The sequence below is a fragment of the Eschrichtius robustus genome, chromosome 3, assembly GCF_028021215.1.
Source record: "Eschrichtius robustus isolate mEscRob2 chromosome 3, mEscRob2.pri, whole genome shotgun sequence".
Lineage (NCBI taxonomy): Eukaryota > Metazoa > Chordata > Mammalia > Artiodactyla > Eschrichtiidae > Eschrichtius > Eschrichtius robustus.
In genome coordinates, this window is record NC_090826.1 from 158,836,353 (window position 1) to 158,860,276 (window position 23,924).

Genomic DNA, 23,924 nt, shown 5'->3' on the forward strand with positions numbered 1-23,924 from the left:
TTTTTTCCAGGGTTTCTCAACCTTAGCACTATGACTCTTTTTCATTGAGGTATAGTTGATGTAACTAGATAAACTTTTAAATTTCTGGCGGGCTGATGTGGAGACCTATTTTAGCTGCCCAAGGCAAGTCTCGTACATGAGTTTCCTGCTTATTCCACCTGCCACCTACCAATCTGGAGTGTCTGCCTCTTCCATCTCCCCTTGCCTTCCATGTATGGAGCGGGTTTCAGGTGTCACCCAGGAAGCCCCTGAGGTTTCGAACCAACAGTATCAATAGGCCTGCCCACAACAGCTCTTACCAAATTTTGCATATGTTTATTGTTTGTACTTCATCTTGTTCTTTAAAAAATGTATTTGAAGTTTATCTATATTATTATGTCATATCTTATTTTTAAAATATATTTAAGGTCAATTATAAAGATACATTAAATTTCAATGATTAGAAATTAGAAATTGAAAATGATGTTTTCAAATTAGATTTTACAGAAAATACTGGTTAATAAGTCAATGAAAATTTGGTGGCAAGTTTTTAACTAAAGTGAGGCCTCATGGCTCTGTCTTCTGATGAGATCAGCTTTAAGTGGCCCATGTCACATATCTGAGAGTGAAATGGAATAGAACGTATAATCTGTCAGACAAAAAAACCCAACATGATGAAAAACTGAATGAAATTTAATAAAATGTAATTAGAAAGATTTCAACATAAAGCCAGTGTTTAGGTTTAAATAATCAATCACGAAAAGTATCAACAGAACTTGAAGAGGGCCTTGCTATACAGTAGCTTCTCTGAAAAATACTTCCTTTGATTGCAAGCTCAATGTGATCTGAAGTGTAAGAGGGTTGATAAAACAAAAAGCTATTGAAACCATTTATGCAAAAACAGAATTATAATGTCCAGAAAACAGGTGGTAGAAGTTCCACTATACTAATCAAGCCACTCTGTGGCTGAATTTTCTTATGGAAACTATTTATACACCCTAGAATCTAAAGGCATAATCTTCCACACTACAAAGCAAAATAAAACCCTGTTTCTATTTGGATGCAACAAATGTTTTCATCAGTCATCATTTCATCTCTATTTAGTACAGCTTTTTCATAATTCCTATATTAAATGCATTCTTCTTCAGTGGATTTTTCCTTCTATTTTTTTAAACTGTTTGCTCTAGCAGACGTCAAAAACCAACGAAAGAGACATTTAAAATATACATACTATTTTATTGCCAACTCCTAATCCTGTCTATCAAAAATGAGAGAAACAGTCTAATTTTAGAAAGAGGGTATTATCACTTACCCATTGTGCTGTTGTTTATTGAACTGAAAGTCACCACTAAGATTGCAAAATCTCTTAGCTTCACTTTGAGGGTGAAAAACTGTTAATGAAACCCGATTGAGAATCTATTGCATTATAATATAATGGTGGAGAGAACAAGCTTTAAAAAAAAATCTGAGTTTGAATCCTGGCTCTGTCAATGCAGCTTAGCCTTGGCATCTTCCTTAAGTTCTCCAAATCTGTAACTAGTTTAAGGATAAAATTATATAGCATATATAAAGTACTTAGCACAATGCCTCACATATGGTAAAGAAATAATATATTTTAACTATTATACTGTTGTTTTTGATATTCTTATTAGAGTCACTATTATTACTCTTACTTATTCACTTTTACATAAAGTGAGACTGTTTTAGACCTGGAATCCAGCAATCATTTTTGCTATTTTATTTCTGCATTTACTTACTAGTTTCACTCAATCCATAGACTCTCTAAAACAGCAGAGATTTAAATCTACTCATGGGTAGAACTCTGGGCAATTTTATTAGCCAGCTACTAGTTTGCCCAGGAATGTTTTATAGAAATACGAAATGAGAAATACAGCTTATATTCAGATATTCCCAGTTAGGGGGTCACAAGGTAATTATTCATTCATACACACACACAATACAAAGACATATGGTAAGGCAGAGATGAAAAGTGATTTGTATCATAAAAGAAACATCAATCAAATGTTGAGAGAGTTCGGCAGACAGAGGAGGAATTTTGTTGGTCCAGGAAGGTTAAAATTGTAATAGACTGAGAGAGCACAGTCTAGTTTCCAAAATTGTTCTTGGGGTACTTTCACACTGAATCTCCCTCTCACCCACTGTACCCTCAGCCTCCACTCCAGTCCTTTCATTTAAACATTTATTCCAAAGAGTACCATTCAATTTTAAAAAGTAACTTTTTACTTCATACGCTGCCAATGAAATATCAAAAACAACGAAACACTTCCCTTTTAGATAAAGCCTAATTAATTGTGCAAACTGTTTTGAAAACTTGATTGTGGTGTATCTCCTAGTTGTATACCTGTAAACAAATGAGAAGCAGAAACTTATTGGCAGCTTGACCTTCCCTGGAGAATTTAGTTGGAATACTGATAAAATAAAGCCTCTGAATCCTCCCCACAAACTGACACGAACAGGAGGAAGAAAAAAAATTAAAATTTCAACTTCTGAACCATATAATACGGGTTCTGACATTATAGGAATGCAACAGACAGTCCTATTTCCCCACCAGCCTTTGTTTTCACTGCCTCCTGCAAGGGATGGAGAGTTTTTTTCCAAAATGGTGAATAGTCATAACTGAGTTGGTCTCAGTTCACTGTCGCCTGGGGGGAGAAGGATAACAAATACAAGGTTTTATTTTGTTTTGAAGAGTCTCTCACAGAGAGGAAATTCAGTAGGTGGAGTTTAGAAAAAATCTCCAAACAGACCAACAGAGAGGCAGACCTAGGCGCTCCTTAAAGGCATCAACCACTACAATATTGTCATTTGCCTCGCCTAGCTTTCTCCACCACTTACTGCTCAAGGCCTGCTGGACTACTGGTATTGATAGAAAAACACTCAGTTGGTGAGATGAGGTTACTGAGGTGACAGCAACTTCACAAAGTTTGTTTAATCACATGTGAGAATTTGCCATGAGTAATCCAGTAGTGACTGGATATATCTCAACTGGATCATTCCAGTCTTTACTTTGAGGCCATTATAACAGATGTATTCAAAATGGTATCTAGACGACTAAGGAAAGACTTAGGTTGGAAGAATGAGAACTACTTTGTGAGTTAGAAAACCTGGGTTTGTGTTCTCAGATCTATAATCTTGTCTAAGTCTAAGACTGAGGTTTCTCATGTGCCATACTCAATAAGGATAATAACTCCCACAGGATAGCTATGAGGACTAAAAAGAAATAGCATCTCTAAAAGCACTCTGTAAAGGTCAAAATACTGCTTAAATGTTAGGCTATGGCAATCTTTTACTGAGCCTGACAGTCATGATTTGACTCCTTAAATCTCAATAATTTAACAATGATTTAAAGGAATACACTGTGTTTTCTTATTTTTTGTAAGAATATCAAAACTATTTGTATAGGCATTATGATCTATTAGCAAGATCAAAAGGCCATTTTGAGTTTTATTAGCTCTCTTTATTAATACAAAAATGTTCTATTTATTTTGCATCTTAGTTTTCTCATCTTTTTCGTAGAAAAAATAGTCCTTTGTATTTCTCTGTTTTAATAAGTTTCTGTGAAAGTTCTACATAAATAGCAAGTATAATATTATAGTTTCATGAACATTGTTTGGCTCTATAATGTTTAAGTAAAACAAAACCATAACCACAAAGGAACTTGCTCAGAAATCTATTAGTATAATAAGTCAATGTAATATATATCAAAAAGTGTTTTATTCCCTTCCAAAAAAAAAAAAGGTAAACCAGAAATAAAATTATCTAGAATAAGCAGATGATGGATGAGAAAAGTAAAAGCTTTTCAGAATTCTCAGCTTCTAGACTGACATTATGAAGACGGTGGTTAATTGGTGGTTTAAAATCTTTTTCCCTTTAAAGAATAATTAAGGTTTCCACTAAGAACAAGGGCAATGGTTGAAATAGCAGAATTCGTTCTCAGTCAGAGGTTGTATGGGTCATATAGATCATTAAGATCATTCTAGGCCATGGAATGCTTTAATAAGCTCAATGACACTCAGTCTCACTGAACTGATGCACCTCTTAAAAAAAGAAACTTCCTATCCTGAAGGGACTCATTCTACAGTTGAATGGCTGTTAGAAAGTTCTTTTGTATATCATAGGGCAATACAGTGAGGAGAGGCAAACAGAGCATTCCTCCCAAACAGCAATAGCCACTCAACTGATAAAAGTTTCCTTCTCTAATGCAGTTTTTAAAAAGTAGCATTAAGAAAGTCCATGGATTTTTCAGTTTCCTTTGAATACTATGACCATTTTGTATTTTTATAAAAAGAGGAAACTGCAATGAAAAAGGCCATGTCTTGGCAAAAATCCATATCAGTAGTTCTAGCTATAAAATCACTTCTAGAATCATCAGTTGACTTATGCAAAGGCTCTAATATATGCAAATACAAAAGAAACATTACAATACAAACATTAATTTCCACAAGCATTATTAAATTATGACATATTAGGAGTCATTAACAACTAGCAGGCACTAGGTTTTGCCAGTCAAATGTTCCAAACAATCAAAAATAATATCCACGAGACAATTAATTTCCTGCACATTGATTATTCCAATCTCCACATTAATAAGAAAGGTTAAACCAAATAAAATGAAACAGCACAGCAAGAAACTATAGACTGAGCCCACTTGTAATGGGGTGGTCTATAACCTTGAGAGATGGATTATATCTCTCAGGTTACTGGGGGAGTATGGGAAGTTATTCCAGCACCTTGAATCATACCTTGAAACCTTAGCACTGCTTGGAAAGCATCTTTACATCAGCTATGCCCTTCCCACATGCACAAACACACGCACGTTTCACAAAGCAAAGAATTAAGACCCAGGGGCTTCCCTGGTGGCGCAGTGGTTGAGAATCTGCCTGCTAATGCAGGGGACACGGGTTCGAGCCCTGGTCTGGGAGGATCCCACATGCCGCGGAGCAACTAGGCCCGTGAGCCACAACTACTGAGCCTGCGCGTCTGGAGCCTGTGCTCCGCAACAAGAGAGGCCACGATAGTGAGAGGCCCGCGCACCGCGATGAAGAGTGGCCCCCACTTGCCGCAACTAGAGGAAGCCCTCGCACAGAAACGAAGACCCAACATAGCAATCAATCAATCAATCAATCAATCAATCTTTAAAAAAAAAAAAAAAAAAAGAATTAAGACCCAGATTGTCCAAACCAACCATCTAGTAATGATAAGCAGTCGGAACCAGGGACTTCAGATTAGTCCAATGTACTTTTTACTCTATAAGGGTTTAAATGGCTATTTAAACACTCTTGAGATTGCAGCAAATGCCACTGCTATTAACAACTTACAAAGCAAACTGAGAAACTGCCATTTTTGTCTTAGTTTGTGGAACTACTTTTTAATAAAATAGTAGAAACAAATATTTTGAATCTGTTGTAAAAATTTTAACCACAATTCTCTTTCTTCCTTCACACAGTCCTAAATCTGTCAGACAGTTATTAAATATCCACTAAATCTGCCAGGTGATACGTTAGTTTCTCTAGGGACACAAGGGAAACCAGAACCAGATCCTCTTCTTAAAGAACCAAAAAGATTAAAAAAAATAAGCACACATGCAAACAGTATCTGCAGCTGGAATCAACAGTTCCCTCCTTCAGTTTACTTAACATACAGAAGCGTTTTGCTTTGGAACCAAACTTCCCAGGGACTTTCCTCTTTCTGCTTTTTAACTTGTGACTATATAAACTACTAAGCCTGCAATCTTAAAAAACCATTTATAACCATTTTTAATGTAAAGAGCTGGAAGTTTCGTGGAGAGAAAATAAGATGCTTTATTGCTTGCATAATGTTTACGCATTTGTAAAACACTTCTACGTGTGTAATCATATATAATTGTCACAATAATCCTCTGAAGTGGCTATTCCTAGCACCTCCATTTGTGAGGAAAAAGTGGCTCAGGGAGTTTAAAAGATTCCCTAAGTTCACAAAGCCACAGAAGTGTGGCCCACTGCCTTCAAGACATGGGCTACAGGGCCCATATTCCAACCCAGTAGGGAAGTCACCTGCTATAGTTTGTGAAACACAGGATTTGGGGTTACACAGACTTGATTTCAAATCCTGACACCACCATTTTCTATCTGTGCGATCTTGGGCCAAGTCTTTACCCTCTCTGGGCCTCATTCCCCTAATATGTAGAATGAGGGAACAGTACCCCCTCATAGGACTGTTACGAAAATCAAATAAAATCACACATGGGAAACAGTGTGTTCTCAAAGCATTCACCTTCCCTTGTCTGCCTTTATCTACCCATTGTTCACCTCCTCTGCCTCCTTTCCTTGCACCACCCTTAGTTCAAACACACTTGCTTTTTTTCTTGCCTGGACTGGGCAGGTCTCCCTCGCTCAACAGTGAGGAGTTTAACAATCATTTGATATAGTGTGTTTCACACAGAGTGTATTTCCATAGCAAGAATTAGCCCATTGGTAAACCAGGGAATTATGTCAGACCAACACAGAGGCCCCATGGGTTCATGCACAATATTTCTTAGCACATTACGTTTTGTGCCACCACAACACAACAGCCAAACACAAAGTATACACATAGTGGGTGCAGCAAGCCCTGGAGGAATGTAGCACTGCCCACATGACCCATTCTTCCTCTTGGCTCAGTCTGGCTAAATGCTAGGTTTCAAAAGGGTTTATTGCACATTTCTCTCATATATTTGTACAAAACAAACAAGCAAACACTAGATAAGGAGCCAGAACCATTTCATAGTAAGGCTGTCACTGCTCCTCTACCTGCAAATTCTGCTGCTTATGTCCCTCTGTCCTTGTTTTCATAATTCAGCAGGCAATACTTCCTTATATACTCTTCCATCAAGCCACCCTCTCCTGTATTTTCTAAAGGTAAAGGCTTGTATTACTGTGTTATTTCTTTACTTATAGGGAAGTTAGCATGTTTTTATAGCCATGTTAGAATTTTTAATAAGATTGTTTTGGTTATTGCTTAATTATAACATTAAATGTTTTGGTGGTTAAAACATTTTGAGTGATCTATTCCAATTCTATTTCCTTCAAAATGCCAGTTATTTTTAGTGCGTGATTTTGCAGAGTGTGGGGCTTTTTTAGTGGAACTTATTATGCCACAGCAGAAATGTCTATATTTTGCTTTGTTGTGTGGGTATTTCTGATATACTCGGGCACCACAGATTGATGGAATAGATGGTGTAAATAAATTGTTTTCATTGCACTTACTTGACTCTCTTTGTTAAAATTCAACTCAGCACCTCATCTGCATGGTTAAGAATGTACAATTTCCTACGAAGACGCTACCAAGAAGGGTAATTCTTTTTCATAAATATGCTCAACAAAATGCTTATAAAATTTTTTATAAGCATAAAACAAGGCTCATATATAGTGTTCAAATAAATTTAGGCAGTACTGGCCTAGCTCTACAACTTTAAGTAGCTTGTGTTTTAGTATGTAAAATGATTCCATTTTCAAATCAGCTAAAAAGACATTACAAGAAGAGCATCTTCAACTATAAAATCTGTTATATGAGTAATTTCTAAGGTAAAGAAATAAATTCAAATTTTTTAAAAGTGTTTCCTCTTATACCTAGCATATTTAATTGGCAATAAAATGAAACACATGGTTTTAATGTGCATTTATTTTTTGACATGGGCAAATAACCTTTCCAGGCCTTGGTTTCCTCATAGGAAAATAAGAATTTTTTAAAAATTGAGTAAGGGACCTCCCTGGTGATCCAGTGGTAAAGAATCCGCCTTACAACGCAAGGGATGAGGGTTCAATCCCTGGTCAGGGAACTAAGATCCCACGTGCCGTGGGGCAACTAAGCCCGCACGCCACAACTACTGAGCTAGAGAGCCTGAGTGCTGCAAACTACAGAGCCCATGTGCCCTGGAGCCTGCGCACCACAACTAGAGAGGAGAAAACCTGCACGCTACAACTAGAGAAGAGGAAAACCTGCGCACCACAACTAAGGAGAAGCTCGCCCGCCACAACGAAAGATTCTGCATGCCTCAATGAAGATCCCGTGTGCCCCAACTAAGACCCAACGCAACCCAAAATAAAATAAATAAATAAATAAATAATAAACAAATCTTTAAAAATAATAAATAAATAATACAAAATTTAATAAGTGCACCATCAATTTTATGAGGTTTTACACATACACATATACATACATGAAATTAACTGTAAAACTGTTGATCCTCCAATCTTGGGACTGTAAAGTGCTCTGATAAAGAATATATGATTGTCATCACTGATTCTTTACCCCCGACACGTCTAGCAAAATTACCTAGCACAAAACAATTGTTCAATAAATATTTACTAAATTAAATTGAACTATTTACATAATTAATGTGGCAGAATTTCTCAATTATATTATTTAAAAGAAACTAGATTTATTCCTAGAAAGCAAATAGCTTGCTTTTAAAATAAAACAAGGGCTTCCCTGGTGGCGCAGTGGTTGAGAGTCCGCCTGCCAGTGCAGGGAACACGGGTTCGAGCCCTGGTCTGGGAAGATCCCACATGCCGCAGAGAAAGCCAGGCCCGTGAGCCACAACTACTGAGCCTGCGCGGCTGGAGCCTGTGCTCCGCAACGAGAGGCCGCAACAGTGAGAGGCCCGCGCACCGCGATGAAGAGTGGCCCCCGCTTGCCGCAACCAGAGAAAGCCCTCGCACAGAAACGAAGACCCAACACAGCCAAAAATAAATTAATTAATTAATTTTTTTAAAAAAGTTTATAAAGTAAAACAAGAAATGTATATTTCAAAAAAAAAACTTTTTCCCTATTACTATCTTACAGATTAAAAATAAAAGGTTTTGGATGTAGCTGCTGAGTTGGTTAGAATTTGGTTTGGTCACAAGTAACAGAAAATCCAAATCATAGTATCTTAAAGAAGATAAAAAGATGGCAATAAAACTACTCTGTATGATATTATAATGATGGATACATGTCATTATATATTTTGTTCAAACCACAGAAGGTACAACACCAATAGTGAACCCTAAGGTAGCCTATGAACTTTGGGTGATTATGATGTATCAGTATAGGTTCATCCTTGGTAAAAATCTACCACTCTGATGAATAATGTTGATAATAAGGTTGGTTAAGTAGGGTAGGGATTATATGGGAAATCTCTGTACCTTCCTCTCAATTTTGTTGTAAACCTAAAACTGCTCTAAAAAAATCTTTTAAAAAAATAGAAGAAGAATTTTTAATTTTTAATTAATTTTTAATTTTTCTCTAACATAGAATTATGTAGGCAGGTCAGGTTTGTATGCTGACTCTATAATCATCAGGGACCCAGGTTCATTCCCTTTTGTTGTTCTGCCATCCATAACTCTCAGCTTCTACCTCCCAGCCAAGATGACTGCATTCTAGCCAGGAAGAGTAAGAAAAGGAAAAAAGAAAGGTATACTCCCTTCCTTTAAGTGTACTTCCCAGATACTATATACACCTCTTCTGTTTACATCTCATTGGCCAGAATATATCAAATGGCCATGACTAGCTGCCTGGGAGCCTGAGAAATGCAATCTTTATTCTAGTGGCCATGTGCCTAGATGAAAATGCAGAGTGCTATTACTACAGAAGAAGAGGAAAAGAAATATCAAGGACAGAGGGGTTTACCACAGTTTTATAAAGTGATAATGAGCTTTGAGTCAAACAAATCAATAGGGTACAAGTCAAACAATTCATAGTGTACAAGTAAATTAATTAGTTTCTAGTAAACTTTCAGAGTAAGACAGCAATGGGGAATGCCAGAACACATTTCCAACAGATAAAGTCCTTTTGATTGAAGCCATTGAAAGTCTCATCCCACATGACCTATACTAAGACATCTTCAAATCAGTTAATCAGTTCAAATCAGTTAAAAGAAATGTTATGAAAAGAATATACAACTGCATAAAAACAAGATTTAAGATGAAAAGAGAAATTCATTTGAAATTATCTTTCTATACTAATCTAAATGAATAGTAACTTTTCTGGTTAAAATCAATTATATCTCTATTCTTACCTTAAGAATAGAGTGAGTGCTCTATATTCACTAACATTTTCCAAACTTAAATGTACTGGGAATAAAAGGATGGAAAGACTAAATAAAAGTCAAAGAAAGACAATAAATATTCTAATTTGAGAGAGTCTGGAATATTCTTTAAAACATTTACAAGATTCTTTAAGAGATGTGGACTGCCTGTCCCATCCCAACAGCCCCAAAAGCAGTTACTTCATAGATTCAAAACAAATAAAACTGAATTCATTTTTAAATGTGCTATTATTTTTAAATTTCTTATTCATTAAGCTTCATCACTACCATCACCCAAAAGAGTCAATTATGGAGGTTTCACTTTAACTGTAAACTTGGAAGCTAAGGATAGAAAGGACTTTAAAGACCTCCCCATTATTAAAAAGGTAGCTCAGAAATCCAAACAAAAATAACAGAATTTTGGTTAGACATAAATCTAAGTGGTCATGTAGTTCATAAGTCAAACCATTCCACACTGCAGACAATCAAATCTCTTTAAAAGTTCACAAACTCTCCAAAGAAGATATGAAAATAGCCAATAAGCAAAAGATGCTCAATCATTTGGGAAATGCAAAACCACAAAGAGATGTCACTTCATACCCATTAGTATAACTACTATCAAAAATAACAAGTGTTGGTGAGAATGTGAAGAAGTTGTAACCGTTGTGCACTGCTGGTACGAATGTAAAACAGTGTAGCCACTATGAAAAACAATATGGTGGTTCCTCAAAAAATTAGAAATACGATAACCATATGATCCAGCAATTCCGATTCTGGGAATTAAAAGCATGGACTCGAACAGATATTTATACACCAATGTTCACTGCAGCATTAGCACAATAGTCAAAGGTGGAAGTAACCCAAATGCCCATCCATGTATGAAAGGATAAACAAAATGTGGTATATACATACAATGGAGTATTTTTCAGCCTTAAAAAGGAAGAAAATTCTGACACATGCTATAACATGGATGCATCTTGAGGAAATTATACTAAGTGAAATAAGCCAGTCACAAAAGAACAAATACTGCATAATTCCACTTATATGAGGTAAAAAGCGTAGTGAAATTCATAGAGCCAGAGAGTAGAAGGGTGATTGTCAGGGGTTGAGGGAGAGGAGAATGGGGAATTGCTGTTTAATGGGTACAGAGTTTCAGCTTGGGAAGATGAAAAAAGTTCTGGAGATGGATGGAGGTGATAGTTGCAGAACACTGTGAATGTACTTTATGCCACTGAACTATACATGTAAAAATGTTTAAAATGGTAAATTTTATGTTAGATGTATTTTACCACAAAGAAAAAAGAAAGAGAAAGAATGATAGACCCATTTGAGCAATATGAAAAAAATGATAAAGCTCATGGAGTAAAATATGCCATTATTTTAAGGACCTAGGACAAATTATCATTTTATTTACCTTTATTTACCTTTATCTTCCTTAAAAGTACTTATACACACTAAAGAATTTATATCTTAAATGATATATTTTCTGAGATTTGCTTCAAAATAACCAACTGGGGGAAATCCAAAGTGAGGAAGCATAAATGAAACAAGATTTACCAGCAGTTAAGAATTGTTGACACGATGTGATGGGTACATGAAGATTCTTTATATTATTTTTCTCTACTTTTGTATTTGTATTTGTATTTCTCTACTTTTGTTTGAATTGTGTAAGATGAAAAATTTTTAATATTTATTGTACATTTACCATATGAAACAGCTTCAAACAAAATCATCAAGAGCCAATGAAGAGCAGCAAATTCTAAATTCTAAAATATGTATAAGAAAGACAAATTTTAAAGGGAAATCCTCTTTATATGTCATCACTTCCACTTATAGAGAAATCCTTTTGGGGCAGCATTTATAAGTAATAGTTAACATATATTAAATGTTTCCTACTTATCCAAGCTTTACATGTACTATTTATAATAACTTATCATTATTATTATTATTACTATCTCCATTTTTCAGAGGAGGAAACTGGGACTCAAAGAGGCAAAGTAATTCCATTAAAGTTCACAAGTATTAAGTAAATTTTAAGTCTATGGAAGGAGACATTTGGTTTTCTAAGGGATAAGATCAACACTCTTGCCTCCTCTGTCTCCATAAATCTGTGAAGACTTTCAACATTAGCTTAGCTCAATTTAGTTCATTTATTGAGCACTTACTAAGTGTCAGAAGCTGGGCACTTTGGGCACTGTGCTAAGCACTCAGAACTGCAAACAGAAGATACATATCAACATAATATTTATTTTAGAAACCAGATGACCCAATATAAATAAATTTTCCTAACAGCCAGTTCTTCCCTTTTCACAGCAGTAATCACTCTATGATAAGTTGTCTGACATCTGTCCTCACCACTGTAAAATAAGCTCAGTGAGGGCTCAAACCCTATTGTCTGACATCTGTCCTCACCACTGTAAAATAAGCTCAGTGAGGGCTCAAACCCTATCTGTCTAGACCACAACTCTATCACCAATGCCCACACAAGGCCCAATCAGAGCTGAGGTTCAATGTATGTATGGTGTACAGAACTGAATTTTGAGTGTGCTGTCCATTCACTAACTTAAATGGAAGCAACACAGTGAAGAGGCAAGAATACGGTCTTTGGATCAAGCATTCATTCATTTATTCACTCACTGATTCATGTGCTTAGGCACTCAATACAGAAACACCTATTATGTGCCATTTTTCTAGGTGCTGGGAACACAGCACTGAAAGATAGGAGTCTCCACCCTCGTGGAGCTCACCAGCTCTGTTACTAATCCCTGAGCAATCTTGGGCAGTCACATAGTCTGCATAAGTCAGTTTCAGCTTTCTTATTAGAAAAACAGGATGCTAATAATCAACGTGCAACATATTTTAAGGAAATCAGGTAATACAGGTAAAGGCCTTGACACTCAATAAATGACAACTATTCTAATTAACAATAAACCAAAAGTCAAAACCCAAAATACTAAATATAAAACAGAGCAAGTGACAAATGGCATGAATTTCCAGAGGAAATGCATCTAAAAAAAGTTCAGCAAGAGAAATATTATTAATAATATGTTCTATGTGTACTTAATTTTCTTCAAAATGCTTTGGTATACATCATTTTAAATATTAAAGGTGAAAAACTTCCCTAGATTTCTGTACTAGAGAAAAACTTTCTACTAACCTTTTGCCTAACGTTCAAAAGCTTCTGTGTGGCCAAACATGGTTATGTAGATTTATATTGGTCTTGACATCTTCCAGCAATGACCAAATGGGGGAAAGCATGTTAGACGGACTCCTAAATGACCTACAGCCATGGGGACACTCAGCAAGCAGGGAAGACTTGTCAAGGAGAGTTTTGCAAAGTTTATTCTTGCAAGGAACCTCAGTAACTTCCACAATTCCTAAAAAGGGTCTGTATTACCTGTCAATCACTCTCAGTCAAACATTCTCACTTATACTTCATCTTTTCAATGATTCTGTAAAGTAGTCTCTAGGAAAAGTTAACACACTTGCCCAAACTTACACAGCCAGTCGGGGGCAGAGCAGGAATTCACATCTAGCCCTTCTGACTTGGAGACTCTGTCACTCCGTCATGAATTACTACTTCCCCTAGACTACTGTTTTCCTTTCAACATTCTGAGACATATGAAAGAGAAGTGAGCTTAAAAAAAATGGATTTCTTTATAACCCAATTTTAAATTCTGAACAAGGATTCCAACCACTTTAAATCCCTTTTACCCAGGGCTTCTGGTTTTCCCTCAGTCTTATTAGGAATTGGAATGGCTATGTGATGCATGTCTGAGACACCATAAGACAGAAATTAATTGGAATACTTTCAACATCAGCAAATCATGTGAGATGCTGCGAGTGCACTTCCTGGAATATTCATGGTATATGCAGACTTCAGTCTTACTGAAAGACAGCCCCTATCATCTGACCTTTGGAGGGCCAGCCTCTGCAGACAACTTAAAGTTTCCATAGGATGAAAAATAACAAAACATCAACCCTTGGTGTCATTTATTATAATATCTCCTAATATCTCCTTAGCAGACCATGGTCCTCCTTTAAAACCTTACATCTGTATTATTATTTTAAACAATTGTTTGCTGGGCTCTACTTTGTTACAAGCACTGCATGCCAAGTCTCAAGCTAAGTATAGCATTTTCTTTTATCTCTTCTCTTCGGTTTGATGCTGTTTTTCCAAAGGTCTTTATTCCATAATCACTATGCTATCAAATATAATAGCCACTAGCCACAGGGGCCTATTTAAATTTAAATTATAATTAATTAAAATTAAATATAATTTATAATTCAAGTCCTTGGTCACATTAGTCACATTTCAAGTGTTCAACTACCCTCTGTGGCTAGTAGCTACTATACTGGACAGTACACAGAATATTTCCATCATGACAGAAAGCTCTATTGGACAGTGTTGCCACAGAGCATCAAATTCTGGGTTTTCATCAGCCTAGAACTTCCAGTCAGGATCAAATCAAGAACAGAAATACTACCAGGGTAGGTCAGTCAGTCTAGTTCCCAATCTTATCATTCCTGGGGCTCCAAATGCTAAACTACAGTTGAAGGGAAAAGGGAATCTAGTAATCTATTTATAATGGGTGATTAAATATCCTGGAATAATCCATGGATGCCACAGAGTAACCAGAATGCTGATTTCTTACTGAAACCGAACTACAAACACAAGACTTACTGCATTTATTTTAAGAGAGAGATACACACACACCACAGAAAGACAAATAAAGACCTGAATTCAACCTGTGTGACCTTAGACAAATCATGTTACTTCTCTGATCTTAAATTTCATAATCTGCAAAATTAAAAAGTAGATAAATTCTTAGTTTCCTTTTACCTCTGAAATTCCAGAATGCAAAGGCTTTATTGAGTTTACATAATATCTAAGTAACTATGCAGACTTCAAATATATATTAGATAATAATTCAAAGGGCTTATTAAAAATAGAAGAAGCTAGCTATATCGAACTAATAACATAAGACAGGACACTCATTGTGTCATAAAAATGGTATTACCAAAGCATCTTACAGAATCTGCCTTTTTAGCTACCAGAAAGACGTGACTGGAGGTGGTTAAAATGTTCACATTTTCACCTTTATCAAAAAATATAGCAACATATTGGACCCCATGGAACATACAAGGTGTTTCATTAAATAAATAGTAATAAGAAAAGAAGTTATTACAATTATAATATATAATGTAACTATTATATATTATAAATTATGTTATAATTATAATTGTATAATTATATTATTATTATAGCATTTTTGAGACATTCATTGAGGGTCTAACATAGGCTACCTCACTTTATCATCAAACAGTACTATGAAGGAAATATTTCCTTATTTTTTGTCATTTTATACATAAGGAAACTGAAATGAAAGGAGTTAGGTTGTTAACCCACAACTGCAGAGCTAAACAATGGCAGAGCCATGATTTAAAACCAAAACCGCCCAACTGCAATGCACATGCTTCTACTTCTGGCACACTGACTCCTTAAGAAAATTTTACTTGCTAATCACCAGAAAGGACCTAACATAAGAAGGCTTCTAAACTATTCCTAGGAACCCAGCTAGAACAAAGCTGCCATTTTCCTACATATTTTTCCGGAAGACAGAACAACTTATCTCCCTGGATAGGCCCCCCCCAGTCAAAATTTTTTCTAGCCTAGGCCAGGTGGCAATTTTAATGGAGCTGAAATAACCTCCATGATTGTCTATTAGAGTTCAAATGTCCTGAGACCTTTGTTAATTGCATTAGACACAAGACAAAGGGAATTAAAAAGAGGGAAAGTCAAATTTTCATATTGCCCTGGGCAAATGGCAGAGAAGTGGGTCTTTTTTTCCCTAAGGAACCGCATACCCACTTAAACATTTACAATTATTTTATACTTAGATTGATATTTTGTAAGATAGAAGCCTCTGTAACTCTGACATTCAAATGCTTCCTTTTCACAGCTATGAAAGGGAGAGCAAGGGCCAATTACTTCTGCTGCTTGTTTTCCACAATATCGTTTTCAAGGAGACTTAATATTTATTATTAAGTCACTAAACTATCCAAATCCAAAATATTTTCATTCTCTGCAGTGACCACATTCCATCAATCATACTACCGAAATATACTCTGCTTTCCATCACTCAATAGAGCCACAAAGGCTATTATAAGGCAATAAAATCCCTTCATAGCTTCTCCTTTCTACATCTGCACTTTCCTCTGGTCGATTAGATGTGGGGAGGTTGGAGGTGAGAAACGGAAATAAAATTCAGGCCACAAATTCTTATCTTAATGCCACAAATAGCACTGATAAGCAACAACTGGTGAGGAAAAAGCTCCACCGTGGAAGGCTTTCTTGCTCCGAACTCAATTATTATCCAAAATTCAACATTAAATTATTACTCATAAAATATCTCTATCTACTTCTCAGAAGTATCATAGATGGTGGTCCTACCCTATCTCAGGACGCATTTGTGTCACTGAGGGAAAAACAGGTCTGCAATTGATTCAAACAGATTAAATTCATATTTATAGTAGACAACATCCTTTAGTCTAGGAAGGTGCTTTCAAATAATGCATATAGAAGACACTCCATTTTGGAATTTTTTAGAAATGGAATTTTTCTGATGCCCGCCTCCCATCTGAGCCCCTAATTTAGAAATCTGAGGGGCCTAAATGCCTTTTGTGATTATCCATTTGCAAACATTCCTTCCTTTTCTAACAGGCCTTTCTCTGGTTATCACTTAGAAATATTCTTTACTGTACTAACATGTAGCTGCACCCTATACCCAGACAGAGCAAGATAACTAAGGTTCAAAAATGTCAAAGGCTGTTTTTCGTAATGGAGTTCGAGGAGGGAGGAATGTGACACCTTCAAGGTTGACCAGACTGGACAATCCTGAAGTGACAAATGCACTGAGTTAGTGCCGAAAATGTCAGCTAACTCACCACTAAGAAACTAGTGATGTCTGTGACTAAATCTCTTCCAAAGAAGAAAACTAGTCACTCCCCTCTCTTGCAGATATTATCTGTTTTCACAGAACAGACTGACTTCAGAAAAAGCTTTCAAAGGCAATGTCTAGGTCAAGCCAATCAGCAGAGGTCATCTTCCTACTGGGCTGATAGCTCCCATTACACCTTTATGTAAGAAAGGCCGGTGGTCCCATCTTACTCTTCAAAAAATAGAGCAGTCTTAATCTTTCAAGACTAACCTTTTTGCCACTACCACAATATGATACCGAGTTTAAAAGCACCTGAATGTCTGTGTATAACAGGTACTCAAACAAGCTGGTACCTGCTCTCATCTCCAAAAGACATCATTTTCTCTTTCACAATTAAAATGAGCAGCGTCTCAGGGAAAATTACATCTTCATCCTAGGTCTTTTTTTTAATATTTATTTATTTATTTGGATGCATGGGGTCTCAGTTGAGGCACACGGGATCTTTAGTTGCGGCATGCAACTAGTTCTAGTTCTAGTTCTCTGACCAGGGATCAATCCTGGGCCCTCTGCATTGGGAGTGCAGAGTCTTAACCGCTGGGCCACCAGGGAAGTCCCCGCTTAAGTCGTTTTTGAAAAGTGCAAAGGAAGAAGCAAACGGAATGAGAGTGACTAGATGGAAAATGAAGAGAGAGGAGGGGAAGAGAGGATGGATGAGGGAAAAGGTGGGGGGGAGGGGAGAGGCACAGTGAACTTTATAGGTTTGCTATTTCCAAAATATGTGTTCATTCCACTACAACAGTGAATGAGGAAAATATTTTCATTTTCTTTTCTGACAACCGGAGGATAAACGGTTGCTGCAATAATAACAGAAATTATTGGTCATTTTGAGCATTCTTGCTAGTAAGAAGCCGGCATTCCAGCCAATATGAAATACTGGCCCCAAGGTGCCCTAGAAATTTTGTTTTTCAAATGCAGGAATGTCAGCTTCTGGACAAAAAGTGATGTATACCGTCTAGTGGGCAGCATGCTGGCCAGACACCAAATTTAGAATGTGTCTCCTTGTAACCCTGGGTTCTAGCTCAGCGATCCTTTACAGCCAGTACCACCCCCAGGAATGAGAGTTTTACCCAAAGCAGATCAAGAATGAGAGTAGTGTTTGAGTTCTGAGTTTTCACCTCTACATACATTTCAAGATGCTAGTCTGAATCCAAGGTGAGTTGGAGCTAGGTGGGTTTCTTCTTAAGGAAGTTGATTATTTCTATTCCATTCTAGTTAAGGCCTACCTGAAGGGAGCTCAGGAAGCCCCAGAAATAAAAGTGGTTAAGCTTCACATTTTATAAACTTTTGAATGTTTTCAAATACATAAAATGACATAACCACTCTAACTTAATCACTTGCTTATAAAAAAATAGCAGCATTATAAATTGAAAAATTGGTAAGGAAAATATTTTGTCCATATGGATTTTTTTAATGTACCTCTGATATCAAATGAAGCCTACAGAGAGCCCTCACATTAAGCCAAAAAGGTACTGGCAAATATCCGAGACTGATTTGCAGGTACCAACCCTGATTGTGAGGCAGTGTTGAGACAGGCTGGGACCTGGGACCCTTTGCTGCAGTGCTTGCACCTGGACGAAGTCTCCTGGAGCAACAGAATACAAAGAAACTATAAGGGACTAAAAATAACTGTGTGCATGTGCAGTTGGGGCAAATTATGAAGAAGCTACAAAAAGACCAAAAACCCAACTGCCACTTCTGAGGTGTCCAGAGCAAAAGCAGGGTGCTGTGCATGATCCCTGCACCCAGCACCACCAAGGGAGTGGGCAGACCACCCAAGCCACCTCTCCAGTCCGACCCACGGATCCACCCCTTCCCTCACCCCATTTAAGGGACCAGCTCACCCTCCACTCAGGCAGCAAGCAAGGGGAGCTGTTACTTGTTTTCACCCCCCTGTGCTGCAGTGGGAGTCCCAATAAACCCTTGCCTGAATTTCTCATCTGGCCTCTTATCAATTTCTATTGATTAAGGAGTCCAAGAACCCTGGCCGGTAACAGTGTTACTAATGCCTGTAGCCCTCACTATGGCAGCACTCACTCTGCCTGGAGGATCATAGTTCTACCCACTGAAAATACATTTTTCCTGAACATCGCTAAGGAATTCTCCATGGAAAAAAGATCCCTGGAACCTTCCCATTATTTGGAGGAATTCCAATAATCCATATGAGGGTAATCATAATGGAGAGACATCAGACGAACACAAGAAATTCACAAATCCCAGCTCTTTTCTGTGCATTACACTTTGACAACCATTCACTGTTTTCTATCCCGCACAAGAATGCTCCTAAACCTCATTCACAACCTACCGAGAAAAAATGGAAACAGCACATGCATATCTTTAGTAGGTATAAACCATCAGAATCCTGGGCAGTAAACAAGAGGTGTCTTGCAGGCAGGGGAAATGGTGAGAACACAGAACCCACTTTTTAAGAACTGTGTTTCAACAGTGAACTAGAAGTGGAAAATTGGCATGAATCGATAAAACAGCAATCTCTCTATCCATTCTCTTCACTGATACTAAGCAACGTACCGTGAGGCTAAAGCTCTTTCCTAACCTTTGACTGACTTCATGATTAATAAGCATTTGTAACAAGTCGCTTATTCTTTCATGCAGGTTGAGCAGTTGACATATGGAGTCAACCTACTCCTTTCCTTTTTACCCCTCTCCAACTATTCCGCTGTTCTTCACATTAAAATCTGGCCTCTACTGAAAAGATATTAAATGTCAAAGCCCACATAAGATACAAAAAACAGAGGTAAAATGGTCACATGACATCATGTTGTATGTCTGCCTACAGACATGGGCCATTTGACTTGGTAACCAGCAAATGATAACCAAGAGCAACTGTGTTTCTTTATACAAATTACCTGGTATTTCTTTATATATTATTATTTATATCACAAACAAAAAGATATATGTTCAGAGAATAAAAGGATAGACAGGCAATGCATAATTAAGCACTGGGTAAAATTTACTGGTGTTAACAACTTTTTTCCAACAATGATTTATCAGGGAAATCTTTTCTAGAAATAAATTGTATGTATCATTACCCTAAACAAAAAGCTAGGAAAAGGAGGGCAAAGAAGTAGCACAAGCAGTTCCAACCTTACCCAACAGAATAACAATGCTTAAAAGAATGAGGCATTACATTCTCTCCCTGAAGTCATCATAACCTGTTAATTTATAAGTAGCCCTAATGGCAATTTGATGCTAAACAACAATTTATAGAGTGTTTCAAAATTAGCAATATGAAGCTTAGGTACACTAAATAATCCAATAGCTATCTATAAAACTCCTAGCCTCATTTTTCACTTATTCTCATGATAACTGACTAAATGAGACACAGACTGATGTCACATTAACTTTATTTCTAATCAAGATTAACTGTGAGATGTCCAATCAATTCAGCCCCTGATCTTTTAATAGGGAAACAGAGAATATAGTGTTTGACCTAACAAAAATAGCTAACTACTGATAATTTTACAAAAGTCCAACTCTCGACATTGCACAAACCTGTAAGATAGAATTTACAATTCTCACATCTTGCATATTACAATATTCAGTCATACAAAACAATAAAGAATATTATAACTTCTTTAAAAAACACATAACTGCCCCCAAGATAGTTCTTCTCAGAACCAAATCTATACAGAATGGGCAAATATCCAGTAATTTCAATCAATGTAGGAAAATAATAGTAATAACTTAGGCTCAAGTGGATTATTTTCTTGATTTATCCAGTTGGCATGCTTTAAGACTAAAATAGGCAATTTTTTTCCCCTGTGGAAAAAAAGTTTTACTGTGCTATCCCAGACCCACAGAAGTTCATTCACAGGTACACAATACACTACGGTCTACAAGGCTAGCATTGACAGGATGCCCATGCATATTCACATCAAAGCAATAACAAGATTTCCTCAAACACATATCATCACCACCTCTTAATCATCCTGGCCCACATAGAAGGAGAGTTTTCATTTAGTATAGGTCAAGGTGGAAAGCTTTTCATCTTTATTCATAACCAGCTCTGATCCTCTAGCAAACTCATCCTAGACTCTTCAATGGGCTCACACTTATCAAAATCTTTAACAATTTCCTTCGTTTCAAGGTCTGATTTCCTTTTTACCATTGTTAGTGTTAACTAAAGAAATCTTGCCCCATAAGCACTACAGATAATATGCTAAAGAAAAATAATCCCAGCATAAAATGCAATAGAAACAAATGGTACAGAAGTTAAATAAAAAATACTGCTTCCAACAAGAGAGGCAGCGATAGTGAGAGGCCCGCGCATCGCGATGAAGAGTGGCCCCCGCTCACCGCAACTAGAGAAAGCTCTCGCACAGAAATGAAGACCCAACACAGCCGAAAATAAATAATAAATAAATAATAAATAAAAATTAAAAAAAAAAAAAAAATACTGCTTCCTTAATTTTAGTAAGATTGTTGACTATAACCAGAATGAACTTACCTAAGCAACCACTCTGAAGCACATACAATATTCAAATACACCTTTATTATGGTGGCTTTAAAGCTAAGATTTAACAAAAAAAAAAACTGGAATTGTTTAGTTAAAAGTAAAATTATTAAACCACCCATACATTCACAGCCACATTCACACTTTCCCAAAATTGCAAAGTAGTCTATTTTCATTTCTAAAATGTTATACATTTATATAATCATTATAACTTAAATGCTTAGAAGGAGTATAAGAAAAAGCTTCTAAAATCTATTACAGATGCTATAAAATCATGTATGTAACAAACAAAATATGTGGGATGTCCAAACTTGCTGCTATTGCTGACTGCAGATTAATCTATGTAAGATCACCAGGGAAAGTGTGAGAACACAGTATGAGTAGCCTCATTTACTTCACTGTGTCTCTACACATATGCATTACTTGAGAATGTCAGATCATCCTCAAGTATAATGTGCAGTCACTGGGGATCTGGAGAATCCATAAGGCCACAAAATTGATACATACTCTGATCTGAGGGAAAAAAAATTCAAGGAAGCCAGAAGTTCCCCTTTTTCCACGAAAGTGAAGAAATCCTTACCTTTCTGTACACCAGCATGTTGGGTGATTCATCTGCCACCCCATTGCTGGTCTGCCCATAATTATTCCCCTGGGCCATGTCACCACACACGTGGTCCACTCTTAGATACAGGAATTATCAGTCCTCCCTGCAAAAGTCAGAGAGACATCAGTGAGATCCTAATGGTAGTACTTAAGAAGGTTGACTCTTGATTCATCTTCCCCATCCACAGCACCCATCCCACAATGGAGCATGCTTAAATGCTGGGGCTTGGCTTGCAAGAAATAGCACAGAAATAGATTTTTAAAAAAAACAAAAAACTGAATTTACACCTACAGTACTCCCAGGGAATTATAAGTAAGAAATGACAATCTTTTAGTTAAAATAGTCATTTGACTATGGTTTTAATTGACTTGATTTTCTGGGTACTCATTTTTTAAAGTGTTTAAGGCTCACTAAAAAAAAAAAAAAACCACGGTTACCATTTCCATCCTATGAGTTCTCTTCTCTCCCAATACTGCATCTCCACAGTATCTTCGGTGTTTTCCCCGAATGGGCAGAAAGGCAACACCCTGTGGCAGCACACTTTCGCCCAGGTGTCTGCCTAGTTTCCCGCATGCAGGCGCATCAGAGAGGCCCATTCCCCGAGCCATTCTCCAGTCATGTGTTTCGTCTTCATTCCCCTAGGTCTCCCGCACAGAGTCAGGGCAGCTTCTCCGACTTTCACCTGCCTGCACTGCCGGCCACTGGCTCCTCTCCCCTCGGCCCACTCGGCTTCGGAAGTCACGGCGTAACCCTGCCCAACCTTTGCAAGAAGGCATCAGAAGGTGTCCCGGAAACAAGACCAGGTGGGAGGTCGGCCCTTTAGGCAATTACCTGGGTCACCGAGAGCAGCACCTAACTGCGGAAGCCTCAGAGTGACCAGGCACAGAGGGGAAAACAAGCAAGCCCAGCTCGCCTGCTTGGCTCTCACGGAGGCAGCAAATGGCAGGCGAGCCCGAGCCGCGCGCGGGAGCCGGGCCAGCGGCAGTGTCAGCCCCGAAGACCGGGTCGCGGGGCTCCGGGGCGCCGCCTCCCCCCAACCCCCACCCCCAGCCACGTACCTTCTCCTGAAGGTCGCGGCCCGAGGCGCCTTCTTCCCGGCGGCTGGGTGCGGCGGTGTCAGCGCGCGGCCAACTTCATCACCTCCGCGCGGGCACAGGGCTCTGACGGCCCGCGCTCCGCCGCTCCCTCCTTCGCTTCGCTTTGCTCCCGGGCTCTCGGACCACGAGCGCGCGCGGGACCGAGACGCCCGGCCCGTGCGCGCGACTGGGGAGGGAGGAGGGGACTGTCACGTGGGACCCGGCGTCCGTAGGTGCTGGCTAGGGGGCGGGGCTCGGCTCCGCTCGGCCTCGCGGCCCCTCCGGCCCCGCCGCCCCACAGTCTCCGCTGTGAGAAGCTGCCGCCCTGCCCCCAGCGCGCGCAGCCCGGGCCCTTGCACACCCGGCCCGGCGGTGCGCGCGCCGCTGAAGGCCTGGCGATGGGAGTGTAAGCCGGAGAACAGGAAGGGCGATGGGTAGGTGGGTGGATGGATGGAGGCATGCAGGAATGGATGGAGCCCCTTGCAGCCGGCAGTTTCGTCACGTGCCTGATGACTTCGCTGACGGTGCGAGGGAAGCAGATGAGTGTTCATCGTTATGCTTAAATAACGAGAGTAGAGAGATACTGAGACATCCTAGGAATGAAGGAAATGTCCAGATCAAATGAGTCATTCAGCCCGTTTGCCTGCGACTTTCACAGCTTCCTCCTAAGTTAGAGAAACGGGAAATGATCCGGAGGCTGCCAACTCGAGGTGAACATCTTGCCACCTGTTAAAATGAAGGCACATCC

General features: G+C 38.3%; 1 protein-coding gene across 8 annotated transcripts in view; it reads right to left on the minus strand.

Annotated features, from left to right (window-relative positions):
- Positions 1 to 23,573, minus strand: part of RGS7 (regulator of G protein signaling 7) — a 588,042-nt gene extending 564,469 nt beyond the window's left edge. For 4 of the 8 annotated variants that reach the window (XM_068541654.1, XM_068541655.1, XM_068541652.1 and 1 more), the window contains exons 1-2: positions 23,159 to 23,569; positions 22,077 to 22,203 (exon numbers count right to left, since the gene is read on the minus strand). In XM_068541654.1, coding sequence (XP_068397755.1) covers positions 22,077 to 22,154 — 78 coding nt within the window. In that variant the 5' untranslated portion in view covers positions 22,155 to 22,203; positions 23,159 to 23,569. Of the gene's footprint in view, positions 1 to 18,530; positions 18,604 to 22,076; positions 22,204 to 23,158 lie in introns of those variants that run through there. The other 4 variants (XM_068541653.1, XM_068541651.1, XM_068541658.1 and 1 more) reach the window with 4 other exon arrangements.
- Between the last annotated feature and the right edge of the window lie 351 nt (positions 23,574 to 23,924).